This window comes from Gopherus evgoodei, chromosome 11 (assembly GCF_007399415.2).
Source record: "Gopherus evgoodei ecotype Sinaloan lineage chromosome 11, rGopEvg1_v1.p, whole genome shotgun sequence".
In the NCBI taxonomy this organism is placed as follows: Eukaryota; Metazoa; Chordata; order Testudines; family Testudinidae; genus Gopherus; species Gopherus evgoodei.
The window spans coordinates 21,909,327-21,931,602 of record NC_044332.1 but is presented as its reverse complement, the minus strand read 5'-3'; the positions used below and the strand labels follow the sequence as shown (position 1 = coordinate 21,931,602).

Sequence of the window (22,276 nt, the reverse complement as noted above, 5' to 3'; positions counted from 1 at the left end):
TTACCTCAGGCATTGGGGAATCCAGATCTACTCGTATCTCGACGACTGGCTAGCCAAGGGCAACTCCAGGTCTTAGGTCCAAGAGGATGTTGCGGTGCTGCAAGCCATATGCTGCTCCCTGATCCTACTGGTAAATGACAAAAAGTCTACATGAGTTCCGGTGCAGAGGATAGAGTGCATTGGAGCGGTGCTCAACTCGACATGCGCCAGAGTGTTCCCACCATTAGAAAGGTTCCAAACATAGACGGACCTCATTGCGCAGGTCTCCACATTCCCCCATGGCTAGGGTCTGCCTATACCTGTTGGGCCACATGGCAGCGTGCATGTACATTGTCCACCATGTCTTGCTCCGGATGTGACCCCTGCAGCAATAGCTGTTGACGGTCTATTCCCAGTCCAGGGATCACCTGGAGACAGGGCCGGCTTCAGGCACCAGCGCGCCAAGCGCGTGCTTGGGGCGGCATGCAGCGGCTGGTGCTCTTTCGGTTGCTGGGAGGGTGGCAGGCAGCTCCAGTGGACCTCCCGCAGGCGTGCCTGCAGAGGGTCCACTGCTCCCGCGACTCCGGTGGAGCATCTGCAGGCACGGCTGCGGGAGGTCCCCCGGAGCCGCGGGACTGGCTAGCGGCAGAGCACCCCCCGCGGCGTGCCGCCGTGCTTGGGGCAGCAAAATGGCTAGAGCTGGCCCTGCCTGGAAAAGATCATTACCATCCCCCCGACAATACTTACCTCGCTGTGATGGTGGACTGATCACAGAACAGTCCTAGTGGGGGTTTCATTTGGCACCCCCCTCGCTCCATCAAGTTGGTATTAGGTGCCTCGGATCTTGGCTGGAGTGCGTACCTTGCTGACCTCTAGACCCAGGGTATCTGGTCCCTGGAGGAGATGACTTTACACATAAACGTCAAAGAGCTCAGAGCAGTCCACTTGGCATGTAGAGTCTTCTTACCTCATCTGTTGGACAACACGGCCTTGATGTTCTACATCAACAGGCAAGGGAGAGCACGTTCGTCGACTCTCTGTCAAGAGGAACTCCATCTCTGGGCCTTCTGCATCATCCACAAAAGCCATCTGGAAGCTTGTCACCTCCCTGGCGTCAAGAACACGCTAGCAGATCATCTCAGTAGAGACTTCTCTCACCACTCCACCCAGAGGTAGCCTGCATGATCTTCCAGAGGCCAAGTGGACCTGTTTGCCACAAGGCAAAACAGGAAATACCACCGGTTTCATTCTTGGCAAGGTCTTGGCAAAAACTCTCTCTCTGATTCTTTCCTCCTGTTGTGGTCAGGGAGCATTCCCTCCAGTTCCTCTCATCAGCAGGGTCCTAGCAAAGATCAAGAGAGACACGGCACAGGTTATCATGATCACCCTGATGTGGCCCCGCCAGCACTGGTTCAGCATGCTGATGGACTTGGCAGCGGCCCCTCCTTGGTCCCTGCCTATCCGACTAGACCTGCTGTCACAGGACCACGGTCAGCTCCTGCACTGCAACCTCACATCCCTACTCTTCTCAGCATGGATGCTGCGTGGCTGAACCGAAGGAGTGGACCTTCTCGGATGATGTCCAACAGGTCCTCCTGGAGAGTAGAAAGTCTTCAACCAGACTGACTTACCTAGCCAAGTGGACAGGATTTTCCGACTGGGTGTCCACGGGTGGCATCTCCCCCTTGAGCTCTTCCATAACTACCTGCTTCATCTGAGGAACCAGGGCCTGGCACACTCTTCCATTACAGTGCATCTCGCGGCCATCTCCACTTTTCACCCACCAATCCAGGGCTGACGGTGTTTTCTCATAACATAACGATCAGATTCTTGAGAGGCCTCGACAGACTCTTCCTGCAGGTACAGACTTCTGTTCTGCAGTGGGATCTCAACTTGGTCCTCTCTAGGCTCATGGGCCTGCCCTTTGAGCCACTGAGCTCCTGCTCCCTTTCCACTTGTCATGGAAGGTCACTTTCTTGGTGGTGGTGACATCAGCAAGGTGAGTTTCTGAGGTTAAAGTCTTGACCTCAGAACCACTATACACAGTCTTCTACAAAGACAAGGTTCAGCTGAGGCCCACCCGGCCTTCCTGCCATAGGTGGTATCTACCTTCCATATGAACTGGGACATCTTCCTCCCAGTGTTCTGTCCCAAACTGTATAAGACCAGTGGAGAGAGAGAGGCATCTTCATGCGCTGGACATCCGAAGGGCCTTGGCTTTTTACCTAGAGCGTACCAAGCCTTTCTGTAATCAACTCAGCTTTTCATCGCCTTGGCTTTTTACCTAGAGCGTACCAAGCCTTTCTGTAATCAACTCAGCTTTTCATTGCCACAGCTGATAGGATGAAGAGCCTTCTGGTGTCTTCACAGAAGATTTCCAACTGGATCACCTCTTGCATATGGACCTGTTATGATCTGGCATGGGTCCCACTGCCACTGATTGTCAGAGCCCACTCAACTAAAGCTCAGGCCTCCGGGCAGCCTTCCTGGCACACATCCCTATTCAGAACATCTGTGGAGCCACAACATGGGCCTCTGTCCACACGTTCATGGTGCATTGTGCCATCACCGAGCAGGCCAGAGATGGAGCTGGATTCAGCAGAGCTGTATTGCAATCTACATGTCCATGAACTCCTACCTGCCTCCAGGGGTACTGCTTGGGTGTCACCTAATATGGAATGGACATGAGCAAGTACTCAAAGAAGAAAAGACAGTTACCTTTTCCATAACTCGTGTTCTTCGAGATGTGTTGCTCGTGTCCATTCCACAACCCACCCTCCTTCCCCACTGTCAGAGTTTCCGGCAAGAAGGAACTGCGGATGAGGGGAGCTGGCGGCGCCCCTTATACCACACCATGCGGGTGCTGCTCCAGAGGGCGACAGAGCCACTCAGCACGGATACTGCTAAGGGAAAAACTTACATCACCAGTGCATGTGCACGCACCTAGTATGGACATGAGCAACACATCTCGAAGAACACCAGTTACGGAAAGGGTAACGGTCTTATCCTCAGTGATGCAGCAGAAGGAAAGGGGAATCTTTAGGTTTTACACTGAGTAAATTCAAGGCTGTGGTGGGAGGAAGATGTCCCAGTTCATATGGAAGGTAGATACCACCTATGGCATCTGTGGTGGTTCTGTGCATTGTTACAGCACCTTTAAGATCTGGACAGTGGCAGTCAGGGTTGAACCTGGGAGCGCCAGGGGGCTGGTTACTTATAACCAGGACCCATTCATTTTCTTCTACCATTGAAGATACTGGAATTTCCATCATTATGTGGTTTTAATGAGACTTTAATTCAAGAATAATGTCTGGAGAGGCAGAGAAAAGCAACCAGTGCTGGGGATGCAGTGCATCTGGAGCTTCACCCCATTGTAAGCTCCTTCCCAAAAGCTCACAGGATCATATTCTCTAGAGGATTGTAGCTCCGAAGCACAGTGCTTTTCAGAGAAGGGATAACCCAAAGTGAGTAAAATAGGGCTGATTTTTATGGTGTCCTCTTCTAATTCAGCCCTGCTGAACTTGGCACAAGCACCGAGTGGCTCCATTCAGAGGAGAAAAATTGCCCCAGGAAATTAAGAGCCTGTTCAGTGTGAACCAAATAAGAGAGTGATGCAAACAATGAAGGGGGAACACTGAATCTGCCCAACCCAGCTCTATTCAGACCTGTCAAACCCAACCCAGCCTTACAGATTCCAACAGGAACACTGCATTGTGAGTACTGTGTTGTGAATGCAAAGGTCATGATAGTGAGCCATGCTGCCTGCGAGGAACATAACCCTGCTGTGCAAGTAATGACGACACCTAGCTTTTTTCAACAGCAGAGCTCAAAGTGCATCAAAACTCTAGTTTATTTAGCCTCACAGTGCACCTGTGAGCAAAAAGTGCTAATATTCCCATTTTTGCTGATAGGGAACTGAGTCACAGACAGGCTAAGTGACTTGGCAAAGTCACACAGGGAGTCTGTAGTAGAGTAAGGAATTGAACCCTCATTGACCATATCCCAAACTAGTACCCAAACTACTGCAACATCCTAAGTAGTTTAGGTTTGTAGAAAGCCAAATCTGGCTGTGTTGGCCTACCCTGGACATGTAACCACTCTAGGAAATCCAGATCTTCCACAAGACCAAATTTCAGAGCCAGTGCAGCAGTACCTGCTTTTGGCCTATAATTGAGATGGATACAGACTCGTAGATTTAAGGTCAATGTTGCAATGGAACTTTTTCCAGGAATTACAATTTTTTCTTCTCTAAAAACACAAGATGTCCAATAAATCTTGTCTCACCCAAAGGATTGCTGTTTTGGTTATTGTCATCTTGGATTTACCCATCAATCTATTTGACAGACATAGATTGGGAGATTATATTAATTCTGCTGTGTCTGCATTTTTCCAGTGAGTCTCATACACCCACTACACTAGGCTCTGATGGCCTCCAGGGCACGCTACAAGGGCTAGTTGTTGACTTGAGAATGCCCCTTTCAGAGATTGGGGCAGGTGCCAAAGGTGGGGTTTAGGAGCTGATGGCTGGGAGAAGCCTTTCTGGCATTGGGTCAATTTGTAAATAGTTTTGTTTCATTGTTTATTTATGATAATAGATTTATTTTTAGGAAATTCACTAAAGAATGTGCTTGAATTATTCAATGTATTGATACCTGTAGCAGTTAAAACTAAATGACATGTAGCCAAAGAGTCTCTGCTCTTTCCAGAAAAGTGCAACATACTCTTGACGCACACATTCTGGCTTTTTTCTTCTTCAAGTAAATATTCAAATGAAACTTTGTTTCCTTTCAGATGCATTCTGGTCTCTGCAATCCTGAAGAATTCCAGCCTGTAGACCCAACCCAGGAGTTTATCTTTCCTCCTGAACTAATGGTAGGAAGTGTTATTCTTTCCTGATTTGTCTCCGTTTACATGCAAATGTTGTGAATGATCCAGCATTTGGGTTTACAACATGATAGAAGTCTGAAATGGAAAAGATTGTTGGACTAAATTCATCCTCAGTGGAAGGTGACTGAGTTACACCAAGGATAGAGTGTCATCCAATCCACTTCCCTCCCAGTGCAGGAATGTACCTTAGGGTATGTTTGCACTACTCGCTGGATAGCAATCGATTTATCAGGAATCGATATATCACGTCTCATCTAGACGTGATATATCGATCCCCGAATGCGATCCTGTTGGCTCCAGAACTCCACCAGGGCGAGTGGCAGTAGCGGAGTAAACAGGGGGAGCCGCGGCCGTTGATCCCATGCCGTGAGGACGGGAGGTAAGTCGAAATAAGATGTGTTGACTTCAGCTATGCTATTCCCGTAGCTGAAGTTGCATATCTTACATCGACCCTGCCTCCTAGTGTAGACTAGGCTTTAGAATTCCCTGTCTAAGTCACTTAGGCTATATCTATGCCACCGTGGTAAGTCGACCTATGCTACGCAACTCCAGTTACATGAATAACGTAGCTGGAGTTGACGTACCTTACACTGCAGGGGGTCGACAGGAGAAACTCCTTCTCGTCGGAGGTAGAGTACAGGGGTCGACTGGAGAGCGATCTGCTGCCAATTTGGCAAGTCTTCACTAGACCCACTAAACGACCGCCGGTGGATCGATCTCAGAGCGTCAATCCCAGCCATAGTGTAGATGTAGCTTTAGAAATGACAGTGGGCTCCACTACTTCCCTCGGGAGTTTATTCCACGGCCTAATGGATCTCATAACCTAGAAGTTTTTCCCTGTGTTCAGTCTAACTTATCTGTTCCCAACATCATCCCATTATGTCAAATTCCTCCTGAAAAACTCTGCTTCGGGGAGCCACCAAGGAGTTGCAAGTGCCCATGAGGTATGTACAGGATAGTGACAATCATGAAGTTCCTAAATTGCCCTTTGTTACACTGTAAACGCAGGTGAAACTTTCCACACAACAATCTCATCCTATGCACACACAAGTCTTTATTGAACCCAGACTGATTAACGTCATTATGGCTTTGTTTGATCTGTAGGGAGCCAAATCATAATTAGAGAGCTGCTGAGAGGGACAGGAGGGAGAGGAGTCTAAGCTCCAGGGCAGAGCTGTGGTGCAGATTCTCCAGCCTCTTGAAGCACCACTTCCTCTAAGAGCTGAGCTGTGAAGGATGGCAGACAGGGACAGCTGGGCTGGGGAGATCGACTCACAAAAACAGGAGACAGCTTTCTCACTCAGAGCACTGAACTCTTTCAGCCAGCTTGTTCAGGCAGTGTGATTCTCATGCGCACCGACCAAAACCAGTTTCACCACCTGTCAAAGCCCCAGCCCCTGTACTTAAAATTCCCTCATCCATATCTTCGTATCACACTATTGTTTCAGCCACCTAGTAACAATGATTTCTTTACATTTATTCTGAATGTAAATCGGTGCCTATGCCTAACCCATAACAACAAGATTTAATCTAACCCACAACAACTGCTACTGCCTCTGCCACTCCTCATGCCAGGGACACATGCACAGGCCAATCTGTTACTCAGGTGGGACTTCTCTACAAGGAGGGTAATGTGCACTTTGAGGGTGTGATTTCTTAAGCACTTAATTAATGCACATCATTTTAAGAGGTGCTTAAGAAATCACACCCCCACAGAGCACATTACCCCACCATGTAGACAAACTGGGGTTATAATAACGGCCATACTGGGTCAGACCAAAGGTCCATCTAGCGCAGTATCCTGTCTTATGACAGTGGCCAATGCCAGGTGCCCCAGAGAGAATGAACACAACAGGTAATCATCAGGAGACCCACCCCATCGCCCATTCCCAGCTTCTAGCAAACAGAGGTTCGGGACACCATCCCTGCCCATCCTGGCTAATAGCCATTGATGGATCTATCCTCCATGAATTTATCTAGTTCTTTTTTTGAACCCTGTTATAGTCTTGGCCTTGACCTTTCACGGGGTCAGAAGGTTATTACATGGGGGGTCACGAGCTGTCAGCCTCCACCCCCAAGCCCCACCCCGCCTCCAGCATTTGTAATAGTGTTAAATATAAAAAATGTGTTTTTAATTTGAAAGGGGGGGTCGCAGTCAGAAGCTTGCTGTGTGAAGGGGATCCCCCAGTACAGAAGTTTGAGAGCCACTTCTCTTGCTTAATATATGCTGTACAATAGAAAGCAGCTAAAAAAAAGCAAATCAGCTATGCATTGTGGATCAACCAGTTTAAAAACCAAACCAACCGTATAAAGATTAATGATCTCTGTAATGCTGGAACAAATCAAACAATACACCTGCACCTGGCAGGCCCAAAGTGAGTATTTGTGTATATGAAATGGTTGGTTGACTCCAGCATTCAGACAGAGTCTGGGAACATTTTAACAACCTCTGGGATTTGAAACAAGAGCCACCACCCACTCCAACTGAGCTAAAGTTTCACCTCTCCTCTGAACTGAGGCAATCCTAACTTCTTTGTGCCTGCTCAGACTGATTTAGGTGTGGACATTCCTCCTTTGCTTTCCCAACTTCCTACTCCTCTCTCTCTGACTCCAGCGTGGCCTAAATTCCTCCCTCCTGGCTTTCTTCCATCCCTCTGAGACCCTCCAATAGCTCTTAGTTCTTCTCCATGGCCCTCCAATAAACCCCTCTCTTCCTTCCGCCTACCACAAGACCTCCTGCTCCTCTGCCTTTACCATGGACCTGCAACAGATCAGGCCTAAGTGTCTCATGGCCTGGAAGTGAGTGGCAAGGGAGCATCCCACTGGTTGAGAAAAACAAACAAACCACAATTGAGGTCACTGGGACCCAGCAGGAACTGGAAGAGGGAAGGGAAAGAGCAGCTCACTGCTCACTCCATCCTGCTGCCACTGCATCTATTATTCTCCTTAACCACTGAGCACAGGGCAAGGAGTAATGGGCTTAAATTGCAGCAAGGGAGATTCAGGTTGGACATTATGAAAAACATCCTAACTGTTCAGACTGGTTAAGCACTGGAACAAATTACAGAGGGAGGTTGTGGAATCTCTGTCATTGGATCTTTTAATGAACAGGTGAGACAAACACCTGCAGGGATGGGTCAGATAATACTTAGTCCTGCCTCAGTGCAGAGGACTGTACTAGATGACCTATCAAGGTCCCTTCTAGTCCTACATTTTCTTCCTAGATTCAGAAAAGCAAGACTTGGTACACTCCTTGCAAATAAATAAGATTGCATCAAAGAAACTACAGTATAGCCCGTTGGAACAATCTATAGGGTCTCCAACTTTGACTAGCCACTCAGGTCAAAAAGGGGCAGTGAAAAAATCTTTAACATATTGTAGAGACTAGTTCAGATCAGAGCAGCGGCTCTGACCAACTCTGATTGTGTCCGGCTACTACCTGATTTTTTCATATGCCAGGTGAGATTGTGGCACAAGGCAGGAAATTCTAATTGCCCACAGAAACCAGATTTTGACAGGCACTCTTCTGTCCACTAGTCCTCCCTGCCTCCTTCCTGTATTAGATAAAATGGCTCTCTCTGAGGGGTGGAGGTATGGCTACATAGTGAAAAGACACTATGTGTACTAATATGCAGCCCATGATATGTTTTATTATCTTCATCTTTCTAACTTCCAGCCTTGTAGACTCATCATGCGATCAAGGAGTTAAGCTGGCTCTTCCTTTGTATGTAGCTATATCAGTTACAACGATTCTGGAGGCAACACTAGGGCCCTTGCTTCCACCTGTACAACCACTAGGACATTAAATTATGCTCCATAGCGGTGGCTCTCCACCTTTCCAGGAGTCTGATTTGACCCGCATACCCTCAAGTTTCATCTTGCTTAAAAACTGCTTGTTTACAAAATCAGACGTACAAATAAAGAAGTGTCACAGCGCACTGTTACTGAAAAATTGCTTACTTTCTCATTTTTACCATATAATTATAAATGAATGTAAATATAAATATTGTACTTACGTTTCAGTGTATAGTATATAAAGAAGTATAAACAATTTTAGTTTGTAATGACTTTGCTAGAGTTTTTTATGTAGCCCTTTGTAAAATTAGGCAAATATCTAGATGAGTCGATGTACCCCCTGGAAGACCGCTACATACCCCCAGGGGTGCACATACCTCTGGTTGAGAACCACTGCTCCACAGCACACCTGTGCAGCCCCACTGTCTCCAAGGGAGTTGCTCAGGTGTAACAGGATTGGAAATTAGTAAACAATTCCATTGAAGTGCAAAAAAGACAAGAATCCAGCTCACTCCATCTCAGCTACATTGACTCATCACGTTTAACAGGAGTAAAAAGCAACACAAAATGATAGTCAAAGTCAGATCTGTCTTTGAATACTAATAGATCAGCTTAGTAAGACTATGCCTTTTCATATAGTCACTTTTCAGAGCAGAACCTCACTGGAACTGAAATTGCCCCTTGAGAACCTTAAGCCAATGAGAGTTCACCTGATGAATTTCTCTGGCATTCCCTTGTCAGATGTGACTGAAACTAAATCTTGCTGAAATTCAGTCATGTTTGGGAAGGAAAGCATCAGGCAGCACATAGCACACTGAACAACAATGGTGTACGTTTTGTTAAAGATACCAGGCCGAACCCTTTCTATTATGTAAAGCTCCAGGGGAAATTTAATGCCCAGGCAGAGAAGGTGACAAAACCTCAGTTCTTAAGATGTAATCGCTTTGCTTTGGCTGGTCACTGAACAACCATAATGGAGGGAGTCTTTGCTAGTGATTAGAGTAGGAGACTAGATGTCAAGACACTTAGGTTCTGTACTACTAACTTGTTATGCTGCCTCAGGCAAGTCACTTATCTTCTTTGTGCCTCAGTTTCCCTATCTGTAACATGGGGATAATTAAACATACCATTGTAAAGCTCAATGGGAACCTCAGATTAAAGACACTATTTAAATACAAGTTTTATTAACAATTTTTTTAAAGTGTTTTGTTCTACTTTACACTGGTTGACAAATACTTTTGTTAGCCCTGGAGCGCTTAACCTCTGTCATTTCCTCTACAGAGAATGGCTCAGGAACAGCAAAAAAGAACTCTGGTTTTCCGTGGGGAAAGAACAACGTGGATTTCTCCCACTAACCTCAGGGAACTTCTGGAGCTGAAGGCCATGTACCCTAAAGCACCTCTCATTGTAGGGAACACCAGTGTGGGTATGGAGGGTCTGAGGGTCTCTTGTCATTGTTACAATCCAGTTGAAGTTAATGGAAGTTGCAATGAAAATCAGGCCTTTGGTGCTTCAAACTGGGCATCCAAAGATAGGTACCCAAAATTAGAAGCTCCATTTGAATATTCAGGTCTGGGTAACTTACCCCAGTTCACACAGCACATCAGTGATACAACTGGGACTAGAACCCTGATCTATTGATTCCATGGTCAGAGGACTATACCCCACCCATTGACTTCAGTGAGATGACTTGCATGGAGTAACAACCATTCACATGAGTAAGAGTCTGCAGGGTAGACCTTCAGTTAGAACACTACAAGGATGACAAAGGACATGGTCCATATTGAAAGGACAAGAGTAGGAACTTCTATACATCTTATTGGGTTCCTCAATATTATAGATAGATTTTATTATTACAGTGTTATAATTTGAGCGGTTAAGTTAAGAGAGCAGCAAGAGTAGCAGAGAAGAGAGAAGGGTGGGAAAGCTGATTGAATGAATGGAGTCTTGAGGAAGGCTTGAGATAGAGCATTTCCAGTGTAGGTGTGCAGAACACAGGGGCGAGTATTTCAGAGGTAATGCTGGGGGGGAGTGTACGGTCTGAACCCCTTCCTTCCGAGGGAGAGTGGTGCAAGTGGGTAGAATAAGAGCATGTCTCATTACATGGAATTCCAGACTGAGCTGTTATCTGTGAATTTGTTTACACAGTGAGGGTGAAACTGAGTCCAAAAAGATTTAAAGAGACTTTAATTTTCAGACACTACCCCCCACCCCCGTGCTCATTGACAACAGAATCTTTACTGCTTTTTTATTTGTTAATATAGCACTCATAAAGGTGACCACAGCACTTCACAAACCACTAAAATGGCAGGTTCTTGGGAGCTTGCAATGTAGTCTAAAGGTCTGATCCAGTGCCCATTGAAGTCAAAGTCCATTGATTTCTGTGGGCATCAGTCAAGCCCTAAATTAGCTGCATGGCAGGGCTGGGCATGGAGGATGAGGGAGGAAGTAAGCATATTACTACATATATGCACAGCTTGTTAGCTCCTTTTTGAAAATATATTAGGCAGGAGGTCAGTGATGGTTGTCACAGGCATAGGGGATGATGTGGGAATAAGCATAGAGATGCTGGTGGGAGAAGGAAACAGAAGAGTTATGCAGTTGAGCTGAGCTGGTGGAGTGCAAGACGGAAGCAGGAAGTAATGGATGACTAGGGAAGAGATGGAGGCAGGGGCACAATCCTGTAGGGTTCTAAAGCTGAGGTGAGGAATCTGAATTTGATATGGAAGGAGACAAGTGCAGGGAAGTGAGGAGCTTTGCAGAGCACTGGGAGATACTTTTGCTGGCAGCTCATTCACTAGACCTGAGGGGCGCAGCATGAAAAGCAGAGAGTGCAGAGGGGAGGAGAGAGAGGAACATGGAATGGGAAAGGCAGCAGGATGGAGTCTTTGGGATATTGGACAGGAAGAACCAGCAGGACTTTGCAAATGCTTGGCTATAGGAAGAATACAGGGAAAGTAATCCCATGTGACACTAAGGTCACAAGCCCTGGTGGCAGAAAGGATAGGGGTATGTTTAGTTCTTTAGATATATTCACAGTTCTGGAAATCTAACACAGCTGTTTTCTTCTGCTTTTCTTCAATCTCATTATAATTCTCTGTCTTCAGGACTTGAGATGAAACGTGATGGTGTTCATCATCCAGTTTTCATCCATCCCACTAGGATTCCAGATCTGCATGTTGTGAGTAATACAAACAATGGTAAGTCCTTGATTTGCCTAAAAATCCTCTTGAGTAATGTGTTGTTAGACACCATAAATTATTAGAATCTTTGACTCATACGTACGTGGAACATTTTATTCTCTAGTAGTGCTCAGTGCAATACGACCACTATCCAGTCTGTCAGCCTACCTGCCATATGGAGAGAACAGGATGGGGAGGTTCAAATTCTGAAACTCTGCTGCCATAAATTTCTTTGTTCAAACCATCTTTCACTCATTTTTCTGCAGGAGAGGAGCATGTGGGAGGGTCCTATAGTTTTTTCTGTTGGTAGAAATTACACGGTTCTTTATCATAGTCATTAGTCTGGCAATGTCTACAATCTATATAGAGATGCTCATGCATAGATCTTTGATCCAATATGCCAAAAGATTTTCTTTGGAGCCACTGAGCCAAGTTCTCAGTTGGTCCAAGCCAGTATAATTCCATGGATACTGATTTACACCAGCTGAGTATCTGTTCCGTTATGTCATATCTTAATATGTAACATGGAATTGAAGCTGTAGCAAAAGTATGTGATGCACAGTTTTTTCCTGGAGGCACTGGACAGAGCTGTTTATAAAAATCAGACAAAGTGGGATTTTATTACAAATGGTTGTTTTCCTATTTGCTTTTCTCTTAGCTCTGGAATTGACATTGAAATAGATTTGTAAATCACTACACCACACACATCCACACAACTGTCCATTTAATTGTCACCTTTTATCGAGGTCCACATTAGAGAATGCCCTTAATGAAAGAAGGGCTTTTTACAACCACTGAAAACTTCCAAAATGCTCTACAAATCTCTACTGAAACAGAGCCTGATCCAACATCCATTGAAATCAATGGCATTGTTTCCATTGACTGAAATGGGTTCTGGATCAGGCCCATGGGGCCAAATTCTGGAGTCTCAACAGTTTTTACTCCATCCTTAGCCTCACTCAGTCAGACTGCTATTTGCCTCATGGGAATTTACCTGAATAAAGATCTCAGTGTCTGGCCCAAAGAAAATTATCCTGTAGATTTGTGTGTGTGAAATATACCTGATGAAAGCTGACTATAGAAGCAACATTTCCATGGTCAGGTAGAGTTGTGATCATTTAAAGTGTGATGCTCCTATTTCACTATTTAAAATAATTGGGTTTCAGGACTAGTGATAGGTGCTGCCTGCTCTCTGGCCCAACTCAGAGACATCCTGATGAAAGTAGTCCCGGAGCTTCCAGAGGAGAAGACAAAGATTTTCCGTGCTCTCTTGCAGCAGCTGAAAACCCTAGCTGGAGAACAAATCAGGAGTTTGGCTGTATGTTTTCAATGATTATAGTAAACAGGCCAGCACTGAAAGTATATATCTATGATCTTCACTTACAAATCTGTAAAGCTTGTTTAGAGAAGAGCTGGCTGTCTCTGGGGCTTGAGTAGCATCTCAGAGCCTTTCCATCTAGGTAACCAGTTCAAATCAAGTCCATGCTGGTAATGATTAAAAGGCATTACTATCTGATAGCTTATGTGAACTAAATCGGGGCTTTCTGTCATTACCAATGAACCGGTCTCCACAACACACTAATTGGCAGCACCCTTATTGGCCAAGAAGCCAAGGACTGAAGTTATCTTTGTCCCTCCAGAATAGGATTTAAGTACATAGTCATCCAGGGCCTTTCACATGGCACCTCTGACCATAGGTGCTGAAAAAAAATAGCAAGTGCCTAGCACCCGCCAGCAGCCAGCTCCCTTCCCCACCCCTTAGCACCTCCCATCCACCAGCAGCCCCAGCGGTCAACTCCTCCCCCAGCACTTCCCACCCACTGTGATCAGCTGTTCTGCAGCATGCAAGAGGCACTGCAGGGGAGGAGGAGGAACAGGTATGGGGCACACTTGGGGGGAGGAAATAAAACTGGGTGGGAAGAAGTGGGGCAGAAGGGGGGCCTTGGGAAACAGAGTGGAGTGGGGGCAGGGCCTGGGGTGGAGTGGGGGTTGAGCACCCCTGGGGAAAGGAGGAAGCCGGTGCCTGTGTCAGCTACTACTGAAATGCACAAATAATAGCAGAGTTTGCCAGATAAGCAGTGACACATGTGCCCACTTGCTGTGTGGAAGCTCAGAATCAAGATGTCCTTTGCTTCTCCTCACTTTGAAAGGCTTTGCATCATTGCCTCTGACCCCACCCTTCCATTTTTCTTTAAAACTCAGTTGCCTAGTTCTTTTGTGGCCTCTCCTCTCTGGCTGAAGGAGTGGCCTTTTCTCTATTTTTGGGCAGGTCATCTACCCGGGGTCATGTTGGTGTCCTTCGTCTGGGGTTATAGGTTAGGAACTTCCATGAGCTGTAAATTAAAATGAGAGGGAAATTATCATTTAGAAAAGTTTGAATATGAAACTTCAATGAAGTTTGAACAATAAATTACCCTAACTTTTTAATATCCCTAAAAATAGGATCATGTTTTAGATCAATATTGCTATATATGGAAAAGACAGCAATTAAAATAGTCTCTTCTTTTGTTAAAGTCCTTAGGTGGACATATTGTAAGTAGAGGTTCAACTTGGGATCTGAACCCTGTCCTAGCAGTTGGCAACTCTGTCCTCAGTCTGGCATCAAAAGGTAAGATTCAGCATCTCTCTGTTACGTATCTGTGAAAGCATAACTGTAGAGCACAATTAGCAGTACAAGTGATGGGTATCTTCACTTGTTTCCTCGTTTCCTCCATGTTGGTAGACACAGGACAAAATTATTCTGGTGCTTTCCTGTGACTGTCACTGGCAAAAAGTGTTAGCTAATGCAGGCTGCTACATTCCTTCCTGCTGCCAGGTGCAAAAGGGAACAAAACTGGCAGTGCTGTGAAAGTGAAGTGGAGGGGCAAGGAAGAGAAAGATGTCCATCTGGTATCAACAACCTCCCCACATTGCTGCCAGGCCAGACTGGCCAGCTTTAACCTACAGTTTCGTAAACCCTCCCCATGGTTGCTTTTGCTGCTAATGTCTTACCCAGGCTGAGAAAACACATACCTTATTTTCATACATTTTGAGCACCCACTTCTCCCTAGTGATGTCACTGGGATTATGCGGGGGAAAGGAGTCAGCACTTCTGAAAATAAAGCCCAAGTATTTCATGCTGGCACCTAAAATCAATGGCCACTTTGAAAATCTTGGCCTTAATGAGTAGCAGCTTTGAACCAAAGATGTTCCAGGATAATTTGCTCATCATGGTAATTTCTGTCTTTAAAGCTTCCTGCATGTTAGCTGTTTAATGTCCTAAATGTTTTTGTTTAAAGCTTTTGAGTAAAAAGAGGAGAGCTACTTAATCAGCTTACTAATTTGTCTATCTATCTATTACTGACACTAAAATCAGCACTATTCAACATCATGCATACAACACAGTGTTATTAGCATTTATTATTTGTATAGCATCGAAGTGCATGCTACTGAACAGGGACAACAAAGACAAGTGTCCCTACTCTGGAGAGTTTACAGTCTTAGACTGAATCCTGAAACGTGCTGACCACACTCCCTTGACTTCCATGGGAATGGAGAACTTTAGTTTTAGACCAGCGCAAGCGATTTGCATGCCCGAGAAAAAAATGGCAGCTCCTGATCCAAACAAGCATGGAGGATGTCATTTTGTTCTACAAAATAGTGTCCTCCAGACAGCATGACCTCACATACAACACCTGGAAGACACCATTTTGTGGAACATGAGGCATCCATGTGTCTAATTGAATACACAAGGCATGTGCTGCAGGAAGGAACCAAGGTAAGCAGAAGTCAGTCAGAGGTGGCCACTGGCCAAATTCCATTAAACTTATATATAGGAGAAAATAGTAATTCTTCGAGTGCTTGCTCATATCGATTCCAATTAGGTGTGCGCGTGCTGCGTGCACACTCGTCGGAAGATTTTTACCCTAGCAACACTTGGTGGGTCAGCTGGGTTGCCCTCTGGAGTGGCGCCGCTGTAGCGCCGGATATATACCCCTGCTGACCCAACAGCCCTTCAGTTCCTTCTTACTGCCTGTGACGGTCGTTGGAACTGTGGAGCGTGGCTTTGCTGATCTCCACATCCCTAGCTTCTCGTAATTCTTTGCTCTTTACTGTGTTTATAGTTCGAGTTCTTGTAGTTATAGTTAGTGTTAGTACTTCTATTCATAGTGTATATAGTTGAAGGGAGGATCGGGGATTAGACCCTTTCCTCCATCCCGGTGTGGGCCCATGCCCAAGGCACTGGGATTCAAACCGTGCTCGGCGTGCCAGAAGCCGATGCCAATAGGGGATCCCCACGACTCCTGCCTTAAGTGCCTAGGGGAATCCCACCTTGTTGACAAGTGCCGCATTTGCAAGTCATTTAAACCAAGGACAAAGAAGGAGCGGGACTTTCGATTGAAGCAGCTCCTCATGGAGTCTGTACTTAGTCCTGCAACATCGGTACCGAGCGCCCAACAGACTGCCTCGGTAAGGAGCGCCCCTTCGGCACCGGATCACTCCGGTACCGAGAAGGAGTCCCGGCACCGACCTCTACTGGCACCGTCTCCTCAGCACCGCTCCCTTTCCCCGACTGGGAAACGACATAGTGCTCCGACTCCGGTCTTGCAGAAGGAGCACTCATCTAAGACGGTTCGTCAGGCACCGTCATCCGCTGTGGCACCGTCAAAGCCAGCACCGCAGATTGCAGCTCCAGCTAGCGCGGCACTATCGATTCTGGTCTCACAAGGGCCGTTGAGTCTGGTGCTAGACAGCTCCCCGGCTCCGGCTGTGGTTGAGCTTGTTCTCCTTTCTATGCTGGAGACCTTCTCTACGGCAAGAGAACTCATTGCTATGATGGAGCCGATATGTCCTCAACCCCCAGCACCGCCGGTGCGGGTTGTTCAATCCATCGGCAAGCCGGCCCTTGTAAGGCCTCCTTCCATCGGTCCACCAGAGAGATGTCATTCCAGATCACGGTCTCGTAGATGCTCTTGATCATGTTGTTCCTGCTCCCGGCGCCGCTCGCAGTCCCAGCACTGCTCTCTGTTGCGGTACCGGTCGCACTCGTGGCGATGTTCAACATCTCGTTCACCGGACAGATACTTCCAATACCGATCTGGCTCTCGGCACCGATCTCGGTACCGTGTATCCTGCAGTCACTCCAGGCGAAGGGACTCGAGATCCCGGTCGACCTCCCGCCACCGGTATGGTAGAAGGTCCCGGTCTCGCTCGCTGTACCGCCATAGCTCCCGGTACCGCTCCCTGGTACTGCCCCGGGATCAAGCATCAAGAACAATGGCGCCCTCCCAGGGTCTCTCGGCACCACCGTGGCCTTCGAGACACACATCAGTATCTTCTCAGGCTGGCAGTGCATCCTGCCATCAGGAGGGGGACTCTGACATCCCCAGCCGATATCCGGAGAGACAAAGCCACAAACAAGGGCCTCATCACTGGTCCTTCTGGACACCATGGGCATACCACTAGGCCCAAGGTGCCCCATCAGTGGCTCAACGCTTGGCCCCATCAGAACACCGGGTACCAGGGGTGACAGTGAGCCACCCTCCCCCTACTGGCATGGACTAGGCTCCAATTCCCTCTGCAGTCACCGAGGTTCCACCTGATACAGATGACGCCACTCAAGTGCTCGACCTACCTCACGACCCATTGGTCCCGGGCCTCTCCTCTTCCTCCTCACCTGATGAGGCGGTAGCAGGAACATCCTCCTCAGGCCCTCCCCCAGTCGATCTCAGAGCCCATCAAGACCTCTTGAGGCGGGTGGCCCAGAATATGAACTTGAAGATGGAGGAGGTCACTGAAATAGAGGACCCAGTCGTGGACATCTTATCAGCTGATGCACCCACTAGAGTGGCTCTCCCGTTCATCCGCACTATACAAGCCAATGCGGACACCATTTGGCAATCCCCAGCGTCAATTCCACCTACAGCTAGGGGAGTAGAGAGGAAATATATGGTCCCCTCAAAGGGGTACGAATATCTCTGCACCCAGCCACCTCCCTGCTCTCTGGTTGTCCAATCGGTGAACGAACGGGAGCGTCATGGCCAGCAAGTATCAGCTTCTAAGGCGAAGGAGGCTAGATGCATGGACCTCCTAGGCCGCAAAATATACTCGGCTGGGGGCCTCCAGCTTAGGGTGGCAAACCAACAAGCCCTCCTAAGTCGGTATAACTTTAATAAGTAGATGCCTGTGGGGAAGTTTACTGAGCTTCTTCCCCAGGAGTACCGTCTAGAGTTTACATCCCTGCTTGAAGAGGGCAAAAAGGTAGCAAGAACCTCCCTCCAGGCTTCTCTGGATGCAGCGGACTCGGCTGCCAGAACTCTGGCATCCAGAGTGACGATGAGGCGTATCTCCTGGCTCCAGGCTTCAGGCCTTCCCCCTGAATTGCAACAGACCATTCAGGATTTACCCTTTGAGGGCCAGGACCTTTTCTCAGACAAAACCGACCCCAGGTTGCAAAGCCTGAAAGACAACCGGGTCATAATGCGCTCTCTGGGTATGCACACGCCAGTGACCCAACGAAGATGCTTCCAGCCCCAGCCACACCGCCCTTACAACCAGTCTAGGCCGCGTCAGGATGTTACCAGAAGGCATGGCAGGGGGAATCGGCAGAGGCAGTCTGGTCCTCAAGGAACCCAAAGTCAAGTGCCTCCTAAACCACCAACGGGGCCCAAGCAAAACTTTTGATGGGACGCCCGAGGATGGCCCACTAGTTATCCTACCGGATCCTTCTCCCTCCTTTTTCAGCCGCCTCTCCCATTTCCTCCCTGCCTGGTCCCAGCTAACCTCAGATCATTGGGTCCTCCGCACGCTGGAAGCAGGATACCACCTCCAGTTTGTTTCAAAACCCCCCCACATCCTCCCTACCCTTCCCTCTTCAGGAACTCCTCTCATGAGCAAGTCCTCTTACAAGAGGTCCAAGCGCTCCTAAAACTGGGAGCCATAGAGGAGGTGCCAAACAACATGAGGGGCAAGGGGTTCTATTCCCGCTACTTCTTAATCCCCAAGGCAAAGGGAGGTCTACGACCAATCCTAGACCTGCAAGAACTCAACAAATTCCTGATAAAGCTGAAATTCCGCGTGGTATCCCTTGGGACCATCATCTCATCCTCGGATCCAGGAGACTGGTATGCCGCCCTCGATATGAAGGACGCTTATTTTCACATCGCCATTTATCCACCACACAGATGGTACCTCCGTTTTGTGGTCAACCACCAACACTTTCAGTTCCTGATACTTCCCTTTGGCCTTTCTACAACTCCAAGGGTCTTCACCAAATGCATGGCTGTAGTAGCTGCCTCCCTTCGGCGTCGTCGAGTACACGTCTACCCGTATCTCGACAATTGGCTTATTCGAGGGACTTCCCAGTCACAAGTATCGCAGCACCTGTGCATCATCAGAGACCTCTTCAGGAGCCTAGGCCTCATGATCAACACAGAAAAGTCTACTCTGACACCCATGCAGAGAATAGATTTCATCGGAGCTGTTCTGGACTCCAGTCTGGCCAGAGCCTGCCTCCCCCAGTCGCGTTTTCAAACGATGGCTTCAATAATTCCAAATCTTCAATCCTTTCCAACAACGTCGGTGCGCACTTGCCTCAGCCTAGTAGGTCACATGGCCTCCTGTACCTTCGTGACCAAGTACGCGAGGCTACATCTCCGTCCCTTCCAAACCTGGCTTGCTTCAATATACCGTCCACACAGAGACAGTCTGGATTCGGTGCTCACTATTCACAGGAAGGTTCTCGACTCCCTCACTTGGTGGTTAGACGCCTCTCGGGTTTGCGCAGGGATGCCATTCCACCCACCACAACCCTCGGTGGCCCTAACCACAGAGGCATCATCTCTGGGTTGGGGTGCCCACCTCGGGAGCCTTCACACTCAAGGCCTCTGGTTGCCCGAAGAGCTGGCCCTGCACATCAATGTGAGGGAGCTGAGAGCAGTCCGTCTAGCATGCCAGGTGTTTCGGGACCATCTACAAGGCCGTTGTGTATCAGTGTTCACGGACAACACAACGGCCATGTTTTACATAAACAAGCAGGGCGGAGCACGCTCCTCCCTCCTTTGTCAAGAAGCCATTTGCCTCTGGGACTTTTGCATAGCCCACTCTATTGATTTGGTGGCATCTTTTCTCCCAGGAGTCCAGAACACTCTGGCAGATCACCTCAGCAGGTCCTTCCTGTCTCACGAGTGGTCGATATGCCTGGACGTTATCCATTCTGTTTTCCAGAGGTGGGGCTTTCCCCACGTAGACCTCTTTGCCTCTCGAGAGAACAGGAAGCGCCAGGTGTTCTGCTCCTTCTGAGGACACTCCCCTGGCTCCTTCTCAGACGCATTCCTGATCCTGTGGAAGAGGTACCTACTTTATGCCTTCCCACCGTTTCCGCTCGTCCACAGAGTCCTACTCAAGCTCCACAGGGACAGAGCCCACCTGATCCTCATTGCTCCAGCATGGCCGAGGCAGCATTGGTACACCCTGTTGTTCGACCTCTCAGTGGCAGACCCAATCCCCCTGCCACTCTGGCTGGACCTCATAACACAGAACTTCGGCAGGCTTCACCATCTGGACCCGCAATCCCTTCATCTCACGGCATGGCTGCTGTGTGGTTGAGCCAGTCTGAGTTGCGTTGCTCTGCCTTGGTACAACAGGTGCTCCTGGGCAGTAGGAAGCCTTCCACGAGGACGACACATCTCGCCAAGTGGAAGTGTTTCTCCTACTGGTGCGCTCAGAGTAACTTAGTCCCCAGACAGGTATCTGTCCCCACTGTCCTGAATTACCTATGGTCCCTGAAACAGCAGGGCCTGGCGGTCTCTTCTATAAAGGTGCATTTGGCAGCTATTTCCGCCTTCCACTCGGGGGAAAGTGGCAGTTCAATCTTTTCTCACCCCATAGTTTCCAGGTTCCTTAAGAGATTGGAGCGGTTGTACCCTCAAGTCAGACGCCCGACCCCTACCTGGGATCTAAACCTGGTGCTAGCCAAGCTTATGGGTGCCCCTTTTGAGCCTCTGGCCACCTGCTCATTGCTGTACCTCTCCTGGAAGACAGCCTTCCTTGTCGCTATCACCTCGGCAAGACGAATATCGGAGCTTCGTGCTTTGACAGTGGATCCCTCGTATACGGTATTCCACAAGGACAAGGTACAGCTGTGACCACACCCCTCTTTCCTCCCTAAGGTGGTGTCTGCCTTTCATGTCAATCAAGACATCTTTCTCACAGTCTTTTTCCTGAAGCTGCACTCATCGCGTCGGGAACAACAACTGCATACCTTGGATGTCCACAGGGCTCTCGCCTTTTATATCGAGAAGACCAGACCCTTCCGACGTTCGCCTCAGCTCTTTGTAGCGGTGGCAGACCAGATGAAAGGCATGCTGGTCTCTTCCCAAAGAATTTCATCTTGGGTGACCTCCTGCATCCGAACATGCTATGAATTGGCTCACATTCCGGCTAGCCATCTCACCGCCCATTCTACTCGGGCACAAGCCTCATCTGCCCCATGTCCCCATCCAGGAAATATGTTGCGCTGCTACCTGGTCATCGATTCACACCTTTGCATCACATTACGCATTGGTTCAGCAGTCCAGAGATGATGCAGCCTTTGGCTCAGCAGTTTTGCATTCTGCAACGTCTCACTCCGACCCCACCACCTAGGTAAGGCTTGAGAATCACCTAATTGGAATCAATATGAGCAAGCACTCAAAGAAGAAGAGACTGTTACTCACCTTTGTAACTGTTGTTCTTCGAGATGTGTTGCTCATATCCATTCCAAACCTGCCCTCCTTCCCCTCTGTCGGAGTAGCCGGCAAGAAGGAACTGAAGGGCCGTTGGGTCGGCAGAGGTATATATCTGGCGCTATAATGGCGCCACTCTAGGGGGCGCCCAGCTGACCCACCGAGTGTTGCTAGGGTAAAAATCTTCTGACGAGCGTGCATGTGGCGCGCACACACCTAATTGGAATGGATATGAGCAACACATCTCGAAGAACAACAGTTACAAAGGTGAGTAACCGTCTTTTCATTGAGCACTCTACAGAGAAATTATATGCACACTAAAATTGCCATTTTAAACAAAGCCGTTAGATAATTACATACATAATTAATTTATTTGAAATGTTACTGTTTTCTAAAACAAGAAATCTATTTAACTGTTTAAGATATTTAAAAACAAGATGTTGCCTCTACTGTTTTCACTTCATTAGTACACCTGAATCTTTTCCTGTTTTAAGTGTATCCTTGAAAATTGCCTTTTTTTATATATGCTTCTCTTTCATTTGTTCTCCTGTTTGGTACCATATACTCTCTCACCAGCCACTGCTTTGCAAAACAATATTTCTTTGTAAAAGCCTATGACATAAAGCTTCCAAACAGGTTGCTATATAATGCCCAGTTTGGAATCATGAAAGTCTAATTAATGGCAAAACAAAAGTGCAGAGAAGTAAAGAAAATATCAAATACACCCAG

General features: G+C 47.8%; 1 protein-coding gene across 1 annotated transcript in view; it reads left to right on the top strand.

Annotated features, from left to right (window-relative positions):
* The window catches only part of LOC115659417 (aldehyde oxidase 1-like), a 173,056-nt gene that overhangs the window by 113,094 nt on the left and 37,686 nt on the right, over window positions 1-22,276 (top strand). The window contains exons 40-44 of the mRNA XM_030579494.1: window positions 4,771-4,851; window positions 9,943-10,087; window positions 11,769-11,861; window positions 13,010-13,161; window positions 14,358-14,451. Of these exons, the coding sequence (XP_030435354.1) occupies window positions 4,771-4,851; window positions 9,943-10,087; window positions 11,769-11,861; window positions 13,010-13,161; window positions 14,358-14,451 (565 nt within the window). The remainder of the gene's footprint in view (window positions 1-4,770; window positions 4,852-9,942; window positions 10,088-11,768; window positions 11,862-13,009; window positions 13,162-14,357; window positions 14,452-22,276) is intronic.